Source organism: Semicossyphus pulcher, unplaced genomic scaffold (genome assembly GCF_022749685.1).
Source record: "Semicossyphus pulcher isolate SPU_LCO1_2020_fin unplaced genomic scaffold, fSemPul1.0.p SCAF_5, whole genome shotgun sequence".
Classification (NCBI taxonomy): Eukaryota; Metazoa; Chordata; class Actinopteri; order Labriformes; family Labridae; genus Semicossyphus; species Semicossyphus pulcher.
Window position 1 is genome coordinate 29,221,311 of NW_027211726.1, and position 17,071 is coordinate 29,238,381.

The window sequence follows — 17,071 nt, forward strand, 5'->3', positions numbered from 1 at the left end:
TCAAGTCATTTTTCTGGGGCAAGTCAAGTCGAGTCCTTAGTTAAGGCAAGTCAAGTCCCAAGTCAAGTCACTTTTTTCCATCCAATATACAGCACTCTTACCTGTAGTATCCGATCTTTATAAAGAGAAAAGACAAGGTTTTAGCAGCTCGTCTAATAATGATATTATTGGCCAATTTATATAACCTGTTCAAAAAGTATGACAGTGAATTGTATCTGTATTATCTTGGCACAGACACAGACAGACACAAACATCAAGTCTGTTCCTGGTATATGGCAAAACTGATATGAGATGGCTAGGCCATGTGCTGAGAATGGAGCAGGACCGGATCCCGAGAGTTGCCTGAAGATTGACACCACCAAGCAAAAGGAAACCCGGAAGGCCAAAATCCACCTGTCGCAGAACTGTAACACAGGAGCTGGACAAGAAGAACCTGTCATGGGGAGAGGCCCAACATGCTGCCAAGGACCGAGTGCAATGGAGAGAGCTCTTTGAAGCCTTATGTCCCATCGGGGATGAAGAGGAGTAAGTAAGTAAGTAAGGGTTCGACTCCCACTCTCGGCGCTTTGCCGCGTGTCATCCCCTATTATCTCTTCCCCTGTTTCCAACACTATCCACTGTCCTGCCTATAGATAACGGCATAAAAGGCCCAAAAAAGATGTCAAACACCAAAGTCCATGCAGAAACACTGGGAATTAAAAAATTCACTAGGGAATTTGGTACAGTTATAAATCACTCAGGGCAGAGCTGCGTTGTGTTCGGCCGCACGCTAGCTTGCTTGCTTCTCCCGGGTGGTACCACCTAACGCCAGTATCGCACATGCCGCTATCCCTATCACAGCCTATGGTTTATGTATGACCACTATAAGTGGGCTCCCAACAGGCCCCTCTCATGACATGCTTATATATCAAATCTTCATCTCTTATCCAGCAGCATCTGTGAAGGACTTCCAACTCATCCGAGCATGTGCTCATCCCGGCTGAATTGACCTTCTCTAATGGATGAAAAGAAGATGAAACGCTGCTTTTGTGGCGCTGCCGGCCCCTGAGGAACACCAGGAAGTGTAATCAGCAATGACCCATGCTAGACTCCACCAATCCCAGGGAGTTCCTTAACATACCCAGCATGCCTCGGGGGAAGCCGTGCCTGCAACAGCGGAACAAGCTCTTGATAACGCCGAATGAATTATGAAATCCCGGATGTCTGACGGCTCCTTCCACAAATTGCAACAATTTACCCGAGCCAGCAGCCTATAACCAGCACCGCCACACTTCTATAAATGTTTTCCTCTCAGATGTATGTTTGCACAGCGTTTCCTGAGAAAAACAGGCTGCTGTAAATAGACACATACTATATGTAAAATGTCGGCTCGGATTGGAAGCAGGCCACCTGTGTATATGTGTGACAGGCTTAAATAGAAAAGCAGTGAGGGACTGAATGTGGGAAAACAAGCTGTCAGTAGGTTGATGATGGAACACAGTCCAGGGTAATAAGATTGTTTGGCATAAATCAACGAGGAAACCCAGTGAGTGCGCAGATGCAAAGGCTGGAAGTCCATTTTAACATCTGTTAACTTTAAAGGAAATAAAGCACGCTCAAACTTTCCTCCGCACAGGGCCGAGAGCCTGCTGTGATTTCTGGTGAGAAAAGACCGATTTCACCGTGGGTCAGCGATGTGTAATCATTATTCGTCAGCTTCTGCTTTATTTTTAACCAGGGTGATCTTATTTTAAGAATTTGTTGCATCATTCTCCAAACTTACTGCGGTTACTAGAGGCAGTTGGAAGGAGAGGGAGTGGGTTGCATGTGTAGATTCTTTTAAGGAGATTCCAGCTCAGATGGGGGGTATTATGAAATCCAAACGCTGGAACAATTCCTCAGTTGGCAGAACAGAAACTCTTTTTGGAAGAACAGAATCACTTTTTAGACAACATTTCCAAACTGATTTCAGCTTCTTAAATATGAGCGTGTGCTGCTTTTCTTTTGAGTATCTATCAGTACACTGTTTGATCTTTGCTGGAACGACAACTAGGTACACAACTTTTACTCTGAGTCTTCCTTTTATTATCTGTTATTTTGCTTATTCACTTTACATATAATGTCAGAGAGAACACTTTTTACATCATTTATCATCTTTACCATTCAGTTACATGTGAGGCTGTTCATTCCTGATATACAATCCTCCATTATCTATACCGCTTATGTCATTTGGCGAGAGGCGGGGCACACCCTGGACTGATCGCCAGTCAAGGACAGGGCTGACACATAGGCTGTGTCCAAAACACCATACTACATACAACATACTACGTACTGCATGCTGTGTTCAGCGGTACTATGTAGTACGTAGTGGCGTTCCGTCCATATTTCAAAAAAGGCCACTAATGAGCCGTAGGCACAGTCAGTCCAGACTGACGCAAATGACAGGAGATGTAATTCGTTTTTAAAGGTTTACTTTACAAAAAGGGTAAAATGACATTTTTCACACGGGAGAAAACTTTGTGCTCCCGTGCCATACCCAAAGGGGCACCATTCAACATCGAACATCAAACTAAACACGTATCTCCCCCCTCACAGACCATGGCAAAACATGAATGCTCCCACAACAAAACAACTATGAACTTACACTTTGTGGCTCTTACAGAGCTGTTCAAATGTATTTTGCAGTATGCAACGCAAACGTAAACAATAGCTTGCCAATAGCAAAAAGCTGCTTCTTTAGCTAAAGCGCCGCCTTCTGCTCTTCTACTGCCGTCTGCCATTTCAACTGCCGTTGTGTCGTTCCAGCGCTTTGCATTGTGGGATACAGTAGGCGAGGTAGACTGGCCTGATTCATACTCATACATATTTTTTCCGGATCAGTATGACACCCGGGCATTTTTGGCATACTGCACATTTTGCTTTTGTTTGCACACTGCATTCTACATTTTGGCCAAATCAGTAAGTACTGCTAGGATAGTATGGCATTTCTAACGCAGCCACAGAGACAGGCAACCATTCACACTCACACTCACATCTACAGGAAATTTTAGAGTCACCAATTGACTGTGGGAGGAAGCTGGAGTACCCGGAGGAAACCCATACATGCACAGGGAGAACATGCAAACACGCATACTTTCTCCAGACCAGGAACCTTCTAGCTTTAAGGCGACAGCGCTAACCACTGCACCATCTAAATAAATTCCAGTGTTTAAAATAATAAATTCATAATCAGAATAGGCAATCAATACATTTAGATGCAAATAATGAATAAATGATTTAAAGGCACTGTGTCAGTAGAAATGCTTGGCCTCCGCCTGCAGTATAAGTACTGTACAGCACTTATGTGTGCAGACACTAACTCCTCCTGAAGTCTCGACGGCTGTCAAAGCTGATTGACAGCTGATCCATCTGTGATCAGAAACTGATGTCGCTTCACATTATGTTTAATTTCTCTCGATTTATATTTCCTTGGTTTTTCTCTCATTGCATGTGTGTGTTTCTGCAGGCGTCAGCAGCGGGAGGGACTGTGGAAAAAGCAAGCAAGGGAATCGCTGCTGCACATCAGAGCCCTGGGATCCATCGGCTCTGTGACTCTTTTCGAGCTGCATGGCAGAGCAGATGTATGTTTATTTGTCGTTTTTGTTCATCAGCAGTCAGACCTTAAATCAAGAGTGAGTTGGAAAGAAAATCCTGATCCTATTGTTGATGCTAGGTGAGGGGGAGGTGAACTACAATCAGTGCCAGCTTTTTTATAAACTGGGAGTTTAAAATGTATTCACTGTTTATATGCTTTGCTACATTATATATGTGTGAAGTGACCTGAATCAACAAATTAAGTTATTACCCAGGACTAGATAACCTTCACAGCACTGGCAGTGATAATAAAGTTCTCTCGCTCCTTTCTGTGGACCGTCCTCATTCCCATGCATACTCTGTCCTGGCTGTTTCCTTTAAACAAATTTAAATGTTTAGACTCTGTGTTCGGACTTGTGGTTCCCCCCGGTCGATGACAGAACTCAGCACAAACAGTCCCTTTAAGATTGCAGTAAATTTGTTTTCATTAAATGTGTCATTATTTTATTCAGAACATCAGCAGAGCTCCCATAATGAAGCGTCTAAAAAACAGCGCAGCACATAAAAGCTGCGGCAAGCCGGCTTTATAGTAGACTGGTGAGTTATTCTGTGATGTGTTTTTGTGTTTATGACTTTATTTCTCGTCTGGATGGTAAATATCTCCACACTCCGAGCTTCTCTGATTCATGTTTGTTTTTACTAAACAAGTATTTGCAGATACCTGCTGCAGGAACCTGACTGCAAAACTGAGATAGTGTTTTTAATGACTGCCTGGCTATAAGACTGAATAGAGTGATGCAAAACTTTCGCTTTTACATTGTGTCTTGTGGTTACTGTAATTACAAATGTTCCCTAGTGAAATTTCAAAGTCAAAGGGCTCCATGACACAAGTGCTGTTTTCCTGAAATTTGAACAACATGTCTTACAATCTCATTGTGCATGGCGTTTAACTGAGTGGAAACCTCTTTGCTAAAGCCAACACTGAGGTTACAAAAACTGCAGTCCTCAATTGTCCACATGAGGCTGGCCTGAAAAGTGAGCTTAAACCAACATAGATCCACATATAGTAGAAATGTAGAATCTGTAGGCAGGGGCGTGGATTTTAGGGATGGCAAGTGTTCTGGTTTCCGATTATACTACGCTTGTAGTCCGAGTAATATTGACCAATCGAATATCAGCGGGCTGCGGCGTATGCAGGAAAAACAGTCCGTGTGGAGAGCAGAAGCAGGTGGAACGTGATGCGCCGCATGACATCCTGGCTCCCATCAGCGTCATCTGACGACGTTTTAGCTTCTTCTCTATAAACAGACATCTGCAGCAGGTTCAGCTAACAATCTGATCTAGAGCTAAAATTCAACTTGAGATAAATTCCCTTGACGCTGTCATGAAAGCCGTTCAGCATTTAGATTTCCTGACTTCATTGAATGCATCAGATCGATCCGACCTCCATTCTCACTTTAAAATAGTTTTCTTCTCCTCTTGAGGACAGACCTGACAAAGCTTCATTTTGACTACATATCTGCATCATGATGTTGTTATTTCTGCAAACTGAAGAGCTGTTAATTAAAGTCAATCACAAGAAAATCTTTTTCTTTTTCATGTTCATACCGCTGATAAAAGCCAGAGTGCAGCCTCTGTGTAACTTACTATTGACAGTGAAACTGAGAGACTGAGACTCAGCACAAACAGATGAACGTGCGCTCCTCCGGGGGATTTAATGAACCAACAAGTGATGGCGTTTATTTAGCAGACATATCTTGTGGGCGAAATTCGCTTCACTTTTGATCTGAACACACGGTCAGTTCTCAAGTTGCTAACTGGACTGTAAACAATGCAGCATACGGAAAAGGAAGGCTTGGCTGGAAGTCGTTTATCGCTAACTGCTGGCTAAACCGGACACACCCAGCATGTTCACCGTTGTCCCCAGAGGCTACATCGTCATCAGACTATCGCCGATGGGTAACAATATTGATCTCCTCTAAATATGGTCACTTCTGGATCCAAAGCACAAACATGGCAACTGCACACCAGCCTCTTTAAATGTTCAACATGTTAAAGAATGTACATCTTTATAGGGAGTTCAGTGCTACTACACAGGAAGGATTACTGTGATAAGTTTGCTGATCTTAAAAGACATATTGTGGTTTATAATGCACTGAAAGGTTTAGGGACAAAACACACTTCTGATCTGTTGCTGTGTTATGAAGCTTCCAGACGGCTTAGATGGTCGGGAACAGATCTGCTTTACTGTCCCGCGGGTTAAAAAACTAAACATGGAGGAGCAGCAACAAGTTTTTGGAACACACTGCCAAAAAAAGTAAGGTTTGCTCCAACTTTCTGTTCTTTTAAAACAAGGACAAAATACATCTCTGTTTGCACTGAGCTACATTTGTGGCTATTCATTCAGACTGTGCTGTAGCTGCACTGATATACAAACTCTCCTGTTATTCTATTAGCTTATTTTTATCTTTCATATTTTTTTTATATGTGACTTTTATACTAGACTGTGTTATGTTTCTTTTATACCTTGCCCACACGCCTTTTATGTCTTCTGTAAAGCACTTTTTGGTGCTGAAAGGTTCAACACAAACACACCCGCCTTTCCTTAAGTAGTCAGTAACACCTGCCAGCCATGATAATGTCTGATAATGGAGCTTTCCAAATCCCATCCTGTATACAAGTGTTGTTTTTCTACAGACACATAAACACTGACATCATGCCCGTTGCTCCCTTTTCAAATAAGCACTTGTTTGGTACAAAAAGAGACACTTTCAAAGTGCCTGATGGTCACATGGCCCCAATGGTCATGTTTTAACACAAGTTTTTACATATTTTAGGGTCTAATATCTAATAGTTCAAAAAATAACTGCTCCAGTAGATTGATTTAGCAGGCAGCTGCGAAAGGAGCTATAATGGGCCAAATGCGCCAAAGTATGCCCACTAAAAGTATTTGTTTTGCCTCTGAAAATGCTATGGTAAGTGTTCTAAGTGTCTGACAACATTACATAATGGATCCCTTCATGTTTAGACCTTTTTTTGGGGGTGGACGGTCGCTCAGTTGGGAAGGACTTGGCTTGAGAACCGGAGGGTGGCAGGTTCAAGTCCTGATATGGACCAATCATGGCATTGGGACTGGTAGCGTCTCTCTATTAATGCATGTCAATAGAGTTCTGTTTGTTCATGTGTATTTTGGGGTTTTTGTGTGCCATTTCCCTTTGGAGGTTTATAAAGTCTTCTTCTTCTTCTAAAGATTAAGAGCGCATTCACACCTAAAGTCCGTTTGTTTGGTCCGAATCAAAGACCAAATTGTTACAAAGTTGCATTTTGCCTCAAGTTTGGTTCGTGTTCACACGGCAGCTTTTACCAGCAGACCAAAAGTTTTGATGCACGAGGAAACTGCTCTCTGATTGGTCAGAATTTCCATGTGGGAAAACGCCCTAAAGTAAACAAAGAGAGAGTGCACACTGATCAATCACAGTCAACATGATCGCAGACTTTAATGTTTCGTTGTTGAGTTTTTTTTAGTTTTAACCGGCACTTTCACAGATCGATCAGTTCCATCTGCTTTAGTTTTTCACTCAACACTTTGAACACCTCCGTGTTCCTGTGCGTTTCCACCAGCATTTGTGAAATCATTTGGTCAGCCCATTTCTTTTTCCTCATTGCTCCCCCCGTTTGTCATCTTCTCATCTCGCTGCATGTCTCTGCAAATGTCAGCACCCATAAACTTACTGCAATGCACCGTTTCATGGTTTGTTTCCTGTATTTGGTCCTACTTTGAGTCCGTTTACGTTCTCACCAGAATCAAACCGGGCCGCGGTTCATTTGGAAACGGACCAAGACCCGTCTTTTCTAGCGAACCATGGTCTGGTTGTTTGGTCCGCAATATATGTGTAACACAATAAAACAAAAAAGCTTGATTGATTGAGGTAAGGGTAACCAAGCAACTCCCGTGATTGACGAGGTAAAATGATTTTGTTAATGGAGTCTGGTGGTGAAGATAGCGATGTAACAGCTGTTTCAGCCTTCAGAAAAACATCTTTATTCAAATGGTCTTTCTCTGTAACGGTTCTTTCCATAATGTTGCTACACATTTGGAATAACAATCAGAGCCTGTCAACGGCAAAAACAAGGACATACTTTGAATTGGACCCATTACATCCAATTTCACAGCGTGCCGACTGAAGCAATCTGCCGGAGCAATTCCAAAGCTTTGTACCTTTTAGACATTAAGATCCCAAAATATGTATTCATATGGCCAAGGATGAATAATAACCCTTTAACTGTGACAAACACTGATATCTACCTCGTAGAAGATCTGGGGTTGGATGTGGCCAATTGTAGGTCCTGATCAGCTGCCAGTCAAAGTCGTCCTCTTGGCCCTGTCGGTACTCACACAGGCCAGGGTCTGAGTCCTCATCAAAGGTACAGCCAGCTGAAAGCACAAGAGAGCAACATGTGTTAAAAGAGGTGAAGAGAAAGAAAATATAAGCTATTAGTAAACTTTCTTTGTATATGATATCAGTAAAAGGTGGAGGAATGCATCATCATCGACATCAGAGAAATTATTGCTCAGTTACATCACCACAGGCTCACTGTAAATGTGTTAATACTTCAGCTACAGGAAAATCTTTACAGCTATAAAGCAAATTGCAGTTAATGGCTGGCACCAGGCGGTCAAAGTGGACTGCCTATCTTATTTTTCCCTCAAAATTTACCACCATTTGGTGCAATTAGCCCTGTGCTGTGAAAATGACACAGCAGCCACAGGTCACCGCAGAAAGGCAGGAATAATGGGCCTCAGTGGCAGAGCCGGGGAAGGGGTTCTTCTGCTGATGGAGGACAACAACAGCCCGGCTCTTAGCCTGTGAAGGTGACCCGACCCTGTCTGGCCTCTAATGGTTCCATTCACCATTCTGCCATTATCAGACAAACCACAGGCTTTTAAAGGCACCGGCCTGGTCGCCAACGCGGAGGGGGCAGGAAATGTTGTTTGCTTGTATAATTGGTTACAAATTCACATTCACTTGTGAAAATCTCATAATTAACAGGCTGAACATGGGAGGACAAAGCTGTGGTTATGTTTTGGTGTATGAGGTAAGTCCGAATAGGCTTAATCAATGCTGCAGAGTGACGTTTACCACTGATACACATGGTGTAGACAATATTCCCTGTACGGCTGTGGCTAATGATTATTTTCTTCATTGATGAAAGAAAGTGGATTCTTTGTCCTAGCAGATATTTTAAAGTCAAGCACAGGTTTCAATAATTACTGGACCAGAGCATCACTATCATTATTAATTCCACTTGTGATTTTCCTGCAGAAATGGCGCTCAATGTCTGGCCCGCACCATGCTATTAAGTTAAAATTGAAGTCAAAGAGTTAAAGCTGCAATTTTCTGTTTTGGGGGGTGTTGAAGTGAAAACATTGCGTATGTGTATGTGTGCAATGTTCTAATGTACATTGCTTTTGACTGCTATTGTGGCTACGTGGTTTAATTGTTGTGATAACTGCAGTACTGCTTTACCAGGTGGAAACTTTCACACATGCCTTTAGTGCACACTTACAGACTGACAGATTTGATGACACCTGAAAATGTGCATTTGTCACCTTATCCAGGAGGAGGTACTTCAGCTTCCTCTCTGTATTCAATATCTCAGTCTCAATGTGAACTTCCAGGAGTAATCCCTACACCTGCCCGGGACTTAAATCAAATTGCAGTGAAAACCCTGGAGGGTTGGGACAGGATGCATAAAGCAATGGATGAGCAAGCTCAAGCAATAAAAGAACTGTATTTGAAAGGACGTCCAGATTCCACAAATGAACAACTTAAGGACCTGGGAGATCAAATAAGTGCAAATTATTGCAGACTTTTCACAAGTATGACTTCCTAGACAGAAAGTATGGAAATGGAAATGGATAAGATAGTGAGAGGAATCAAAGCTGTTGTGGAGGAGGGATGGAAAAATTCTGAAACCACCGATCTGCTTCAAGTCAAATGTCTGCCTTGAGGAAGATCTTTAAACATGGTTAAAAAAGAAAAGACAGCAGAGAAGATTTCTTCATGGAGAAAAATAACATTTAAATACAAGATGTAGAAAAGGATTATTATGATTTATTGACTGCCATAAACTTTTAGCTTAGGTCGTACAGATTGTAGGGATATGAAGTTTTTAAAATACTGACATCACACTAAGCGAAATAACCAAAGTAGGCTCTGGACGATTGTTTCCATTGCAGAGTTAGAAGAGTTAAAAGTTTACGCACCAATGTCAGTGCATTTGCAGCTTCTGCAGAGTTTGGCTGCTCCTCAACCTCCAAACTAACTCCCATTTATCTCCACGCGCCCTGAGCCCTCTGTGGTCCCAGGACCCTCTTCACTAACAGATCGTATTAAGGCTTGGCAGCAGTGCTGCTGCTGTTAAAGAGCTACTCTGACTCTCTGCCAGCTTCTACTTAATAGTATCCCGTCTGGCCTCCTCCCCAAATGTTGCTTTTGGTGTTTTTTTGAGAAGCTCCATCTGTTTATGTTATCAATGTATAAGTTTTGTATGTAAAGATATATTGTGTGTTGCAATAAACTGCTAAGACTGGTAATTTTGGACCGTTCTTGCTGTGCAAACACATACCACCAACCCCACCACCACCATCCCCGCCACCCCGGCCCCCTTCCCCTCCGCCTGCAGCCAACCAAGAGTTTCCGGGTGTGTAAGCAGATCAGGGTTTTAATTGCCTCCTGTGTGCGGGCTGCTTGTTGTGCAGCGATGCCCGGTTATCTGAGGATGAGAGGGCTGAGTGGTGGAGCAGGCCCTGCGGTGAAGCCCTGCCTTTCATCCACAGCCCTCCAGCCCCGGGAAGAAATGTCACCATCAGACACGTTCCAATGATTCCCCTCATTAAGACTCATCCTTCCCAGCCTCCTTTGCTGTTTGCAAACGCGTTCCTCTCTGTGCCCAAATGAGCTTCCCTTGCAGCAGGAGGGCGAGCCCATGTAATTAGAAAAGCTACATGCATTCTGCTGACTCCTCACTCAAGTGTATGTGTGTGTGCATTTCATTGGATGTGTGTTTGATGTGATGTTTATTTAAAAATGGATAAAATTATAATGAATCTGTCAATGTCACACAGGCTAAAGCTAAAGACTGCGGGAATGAATTATTCGTGTTCATCACAGCAACAGGGAATCCGGCCAATGTGGGAATAGAGATTTTTCACATTATAATAACTTGAATGAGTGAAAGCCGCTTCTCAGAATGCTAATTGCTTATCAGAGACGATAGCGATGCGCCGCTCGGCACACTCCCCGAGCAAAGCGCCGCCATGCAGAGCAGCAATAAGACCTAGAGACGTGGACGCCGGCGCCTGAGATAACTTCAGTGAGCCGCTGTTACAGCTGACAAGCTTTTCAGGAAGAGAACAAAGAGGCAGAGAGACATAAACGTGCAGGAACGAGGAGCCCTCCTCTTTGAAAGGAACGGAGAGGTAATTTGCCAAACAAGACCTGAGCCTGTCTTTAGATACTTCGCCTGGAATGCGTTATCTGTGTTTGGCTTGTCCGCCTGTCTCAACACATTCTCAGCTCTTTCTTCTATCTGGCAAAGAAAATATTATTCAATAAGAAAGTTACACAGAGGTTTTTTCTGGTCCTCAGCAGACAGACTGCAACCGTTGTACCAGAGCCTGACTGTCGGGCCTCTTTTAAAACAGAGGAGAGAAAAAAAATCAGTGATAATGGCGGCCAATGACGTTGATTTTTAGCTGGAATACAAATAGACTGTTTCTATGTGGATTGTGCATCAATGTTGCTCGTCTGTCAGGACATATCAGAGCTTTACTTCAGTTGTATCCAAGCTTAACCAAAGATCCGTCTGTGTTAGACTTCCACAGAGTCACGTTCCTGCTCGATACAAAATCAGATGCAAAGATTCATCAGATCCAAGAAAGCAACATAATGAAACGTTTCCTTGTTCTAATTTTAAATGAGCCTGCTGATCAGAGTAATCCTCTGTGTAGTGTGGATTTGGGGATTTTACTTAACAGCCGGCAAAGCATGCAAGAGGCAGCAAAGAATCTCATTAATACGGCTCTCAGTGACGGTCTAAATACTGTTTCAGAGGATTCCCCGTGATGTGTCAGAACTCTGAAGGGAAAACCCAACCAGCCTTTTTTACTGATCTTTTATTTTTTTCAATTTCAAATGAGTCAAACTTGTCTGAGAAGCTCGCCGTAATGCGATCTTAACCAGTATCCCCAGCCTTATGACTGATTGATGAAGTTAATATCAGCATCTGCAGCACTTTTTACTTACTTTACATCAGCCTTTGCAAAAATGATGAGAGAGGGCTGCATGATAAAATAATCTTGACATAGGATCGTGCTAAAATGTATTAAGTTAGAACTGATCTAGAATTGAGCTTTAATTGTCCATCAGACTGCAGATTGTAGCTCGCACGTCAAAGTACACGCCTTCTGCAGAGCGTTGTTTGAGAGCTTTCACTGAAGAAGGATGATGTCCTCTGGGAAAGAGTGACAAAATGAGGAACAAAAAACAAAGTGCAAGTGAATTATCTTCATCCCCTAAAGCTGAGGAAATTATCAATAAAAAAGGTAACACTCCAATTTATGTGGATGATTTTATGATGTTCCGTGTTCGCCCAGAGCAACAGACGGAAACAGCTTTCGTGTTTTTACCAGTTATAATCACCAGGTCTGTTTTGGAGAGGAGGAGGCCTCTGCTAATAATTTGTCTACCGGTAAAAAACACATTATTGATGAACGCTGAAGGAATCTTATAAACAAGCTGAGCTGAAGTTAGCAACAGCTCACCCCGCAGCTCTTCCTGAGACACGGATATTTAATGTGAAACAACTTTATTCAGTGTTATTTCTAGTTTCTTTACTTTAAAGTCATAATCTTGAAGATTGTCATGTAAATAAATGTCTGTTAAGTCACTATCTGTCGCTGAATGAGGTAACACAATGGTGATTGAACCTATGGCCCACTGATGAAAGCCTTTGCATTTGCAGTATATAGTATTATTACGGACTGGGTGTGTGGTGCGACTCTCACAGAAAGAATCACAAGCGGCGCCCAGTTAGTGACGCGTTTTCCATCAGCCAGCAGTGGTTGGTCTGCCAGAGAGGGTAGGCGGAGCTAAATGGCTGCTTTTCCGGTCTCTGCAAGTGTTGCGAGTAAACAGTAATCTACTGTGGCTGAACAAACAAAGAAAAGATGGATGACTACAGATGCAACTTCAAAATAAGTGAAAATCTAAAGAAAAAGAAACAAACTCGACGCTCAGATGAAGCAAACAGTCTGAAAAGGAAAGCGACCGTCAGCCAGGAAAATCAAGAGTTACAACTGGAGCCAACCGTGGACGTCACACATGCAGCACTGTCTGGATATCTGTGCTCCTGCAATTTTCGTTTATCGCCATAGGTGCCGCCAAAGAGAACAAAACTGAGATCTTTGAGATTACAGCTTTAAGCAAAAAAAAAAAGTATAGCCTCAGACGTGTGATAAACAACTTTAACACATGTGAACTAACTTAAATTATGACATTTAACTTACATATAATCCTAATCAGAATACTCCTAAAACTGGCAGCATTATTAAATTATATATCCTGATAAATATTGATATTGATCAATACATAAAGAAGGATTGTTGTCTTCATTTTTGCCAGAGCATCAAAAATTAAAAAAATTAAAAATACATACATAAAATACATTTCACAAAAATGCCTGTTCGGCAATTTACAGCACAATGTCTTTTTTAATGTGTCTCTTTTTGCATTTATTTTGACAGTTTAACTTATAGACGGACAGAAAACATGAAAAGAGGACATTAAGTATGCCATGTAACAAAGCCACAAATAAACCAGGGAAGTCGTGCTTCAAACCGCTTAAGAAAACAGATCACCCCCCCAGAAAACACTGCTGTTAGCTCTAGAAATGTAATTAAGCTCCATTGTATGGTGGTTTTTCAACTTCTTCTCTTCAGATGCAAGTTTAGCTTTTGTAATTTGGGTGCAGCGACCCTGTAAGAGTTGCCTTTCAAAACCAGTCAGGAGTTTAATACCTCCTAGTGTCCACAGAAGAGTTAATTGAATCCCATTAACAGTGTTTCTTGCTGTATCAAAGTCAGGAGGTAGCAGGAGGGGCATAACTCTGCTGCACAAAGTGGCTGTGAGGCAGCAAGAAGAGGCCCTGGAGGAAGATTAATGGAAGGAGGTGTCGACCAGTCTGAAGTGCTTGTGCTGGACCCCAGGTACGACTGCCCAACCCTGCCTGCTTCTACACTGAACCCTGACTAATAGCCACGCACAGCAGACGCATCATAAATACATTGTGATGGAGAGGGGGGAAAACAGCAGCCTCTTACATAGCATTTATCCTGGAGAGGGAGAAATAAATTAGAGGGGCGAGGCAGGAACCGTGGGCTAGGTGAAGAGCCCTCAAACTGAAGGAGAGAGAAAGAGGGGCGGGGATAATGAAAACAAATCACAGATAGCACCGAGCATGTGTAACAAGAGGATTCATGGAAAACAAGATTATTTTTTTCTCTCTCCAAAAGCTTTATAGTGAAAAACACCGAGAGGTAATCAAAGTGGAGGACTGGTTTCTGTTGATCACGCTGATCCAGAGCAGCTCTCACATGGGCTTCCATCATACAGATTTCACAAGGACACTCATTTACAATTACTCTCACAGGCGATCACACAGTGCAGGGAGGAGTGGCGACGGCCGGTCGGAAAGATTGCCTTCCTTAGTGAAATGGAAAAATAGAAAGTGCAGGTGCTACTGAAACCTCCATTAAAGACATCTTATAATTTCCTTTCAAATGAACACAATCAAATAATCTGCTCTTAAAGGAGACATATTTTAGATATGCAATCACATTTTCTATTATTCTAATGTGTTTGTGAATCATGTTGGTAAAGTTTGTTTCCTTTTAAAAATTGCATACATGTTTAAATTTAATTATTTTTCAGACAGTATTTGGAGTGATAGCGTGGGGGAGGGGCCACACTGCACTGTCGCTCCAAAGTTGTAGAAAACATGGCTGCTCTAGGATCGATTATTCAGCCTTATATGTACGAGGCAGAATCTAAAGAGTAATCTACTATGGCTGAACAAACAAAGAAAGGGTCGATGACTACAGATACAAATGTAAAAATGTCATTCTGGAAAAACACGGAATTATGCAGTTTTCACGTTTTCACTGTGAACAATAAACACCCCAAAAAGGGAAAAACCCATGCACAATATGAGAATATCCATTCAAAAGATATGGCCCCTTTAAAAACAAGGAAAAAGGCAATTGAGAAAATATGACCTATAATAAGCAAAATTATCTGCCACCAACACAAGAGAACTTGCCAAGACTTTTTAAAACAAGTTAAAAAATCTTCAATCAAAGAAGCTTAAATCTCAGTAACAGCTTTGAAAACAGGTAACAGGCCTGGTGAGATGCCATGTCTTCATTGCCTTGGTTTAAGATGTTTTTCATACTTAAATTACACTTGTTAGAATGTTTGATGATCAAAGCAAAAAGATCAACTAAAGTTCAGGACCACCACTTCGCCTGCATGTGAGGGACTATTTTTTCGTACTTTTTTACTTCAGACCCGGAGAACCATCCTTGTCACTAATCTTTTTTTCTTAATCTGACTTAAACTTGACTGGGTGAAACCTGACCTAAAATCTCCCCCTGTGCTGATAAGGCAGCTCTATCTGTTAAGCTCATTTCCCATTGCATTAAAGCAAACTCCTCAGGCAAACCCCATGATGTTGTGTAACTAGCAGCAGAGCTGTGCTGGCACCCCTTTAATCAGAGCCGCTCAGATACAGCCGCTCTGTTGGGACTGACGATCCAGGATGTTCTGCAGCTTCTCTTGTTTGGTTTGAGATAAAGCTGCGCCGCTGCGTGATTTGCATTTGAGTGTGTGGAGGCAATGCATCAGACTTGACAAGTTTACTTACAAACGGGGGAAAGGGGATGGGGTGGGGGGGGATACAAAGCCTTACAGCTCATCAATAGTAAGCTGGTAGAAGAATAATCTCAACACTACTTCTTCATACACCATTAATAACAGCCTCTGCATTTTCAGACGCCTGAGCAGGCAGGAGGGCAGAAGAAGAAGAAGAAAAAAAAAAAGAAGAAGAAGAACAATGAGTTTTGACTGACAGAACCAAAAGCAATATGCAGTTTTCAGTCAGCAAGAGCAAATATTTGGTTGTCTCTAAACTTGACCTTTTTAAATTCACTTTAATGCTTCCCAACCTACAAATGCAGGGCCAGAATTATGTCAACAAAAACTAAAGATTATGTAATTATGACGCTTAAAACCACAAAATGATGATTACTGAAGCTGCCCTGTGGAGTTTTCTTGTAAACATATGAACGTTCACTGCTTTTCACCCACACTCATTGTGCACATATCTGAGATTTTACAAACATGATGCATACATCTCCTTTATCAAGAAATGTGTGTGTAGTGAATTCTTATGATATTATTGAATTATTGAGCAGGGAGCCAGCGTCAGGAGTTTAAATGGATTCTTTTAAATGTTTGAGTTAAGCTTTATCACAATGTTGCTTCTGTACTAACACCACTCCAAACAACAATATTTGCTTTACAAATTTAAATGAAAGTAATTTTTTGGAAAATTTGCATTTATTTATTTATTTATTTTTTACTTTTACTTTGTTTTGTTGTCGTACTAAGAGCAGGCTGTACACTTTGCAAACTAAGTCTTAAATGACCTTAAACCACAGAACTACCTGTGACAAAAACTTGCAAAACAGCAACTCAGTGTAGCGTGAATCCAGTTTCCTGGCTGCCCAGACACTCTCTGCCCCGGTGACAACCGTCAGTGAAGGTAGCTTTATGTCATTACCTCATCTGCTGCTGTCTGAGATGCAGTGGTGGGCATATATTGGATATTGTTAAAGGATTAGGAGCAGGATGCAAACTTTACATTTCTGCGACTGTGTGGTAAAATTACGTTTCCTTTACACAAATTATAAAAAACCGGTAAAAGAGGCGAGTCTTAAGTAGGCTGATACAAGTGTATGTATGTCAGCCATTAGTAATGAACAATGACAGCTTAATGGCGACCTATTATATGAACAAAACCATCAAAACATGAAGTAGTTTTATAAAGCTGATTAAGAGTATATATTCATGCATCCTCGATGTTGGATCAGTATGTCAGAGGACTAATACATCAGTCTATAACCCTACATAAAGTCAATCACAGCTCTGACTGCAGAGACATGAAATAAAAACATACATGTGGCAGTACACAGTATTCACTGAGACTGGCTGTGATGACCCACGTGAGTAAACAGAGGTGAGATCAATCAAAATGTACTTGGCTGTGCTATACCTGCAGTCATTCATCATCATTTATCATGATATGGGGATTTGACTGGAGATATCCAAGCATGTTATGACTGATGGACTGAAGCGCTGGGCTCTTGCGACCTTTACAAGACAGTAAATGTAGAGTA

General features: G+C 41.9%; 1 protein-coding gene across 1 annotated transcript in view; it reads right to left on the reverse strand.

Moving 5' to 3' along the window:
- The window catches only part of ptprua (protein tyrosine phosphatase receptor type Ua), a 243,005-nt gene that overhangs the window by 171,380 nt on the left and 54,554 nt on the right, over nt 1–17,071 (reverse strand). Inside the window, exon 2 of the mRNA XM_069681002.1 lies at nt 7,859–7,987. Coding sequence (XP_069537103.1) covers nt 7,859–7,987 — 129 coding nt within the window. The remainder of the gene's footprint in view (nt 1–7,858; nt 7,988–17,071) is intronic.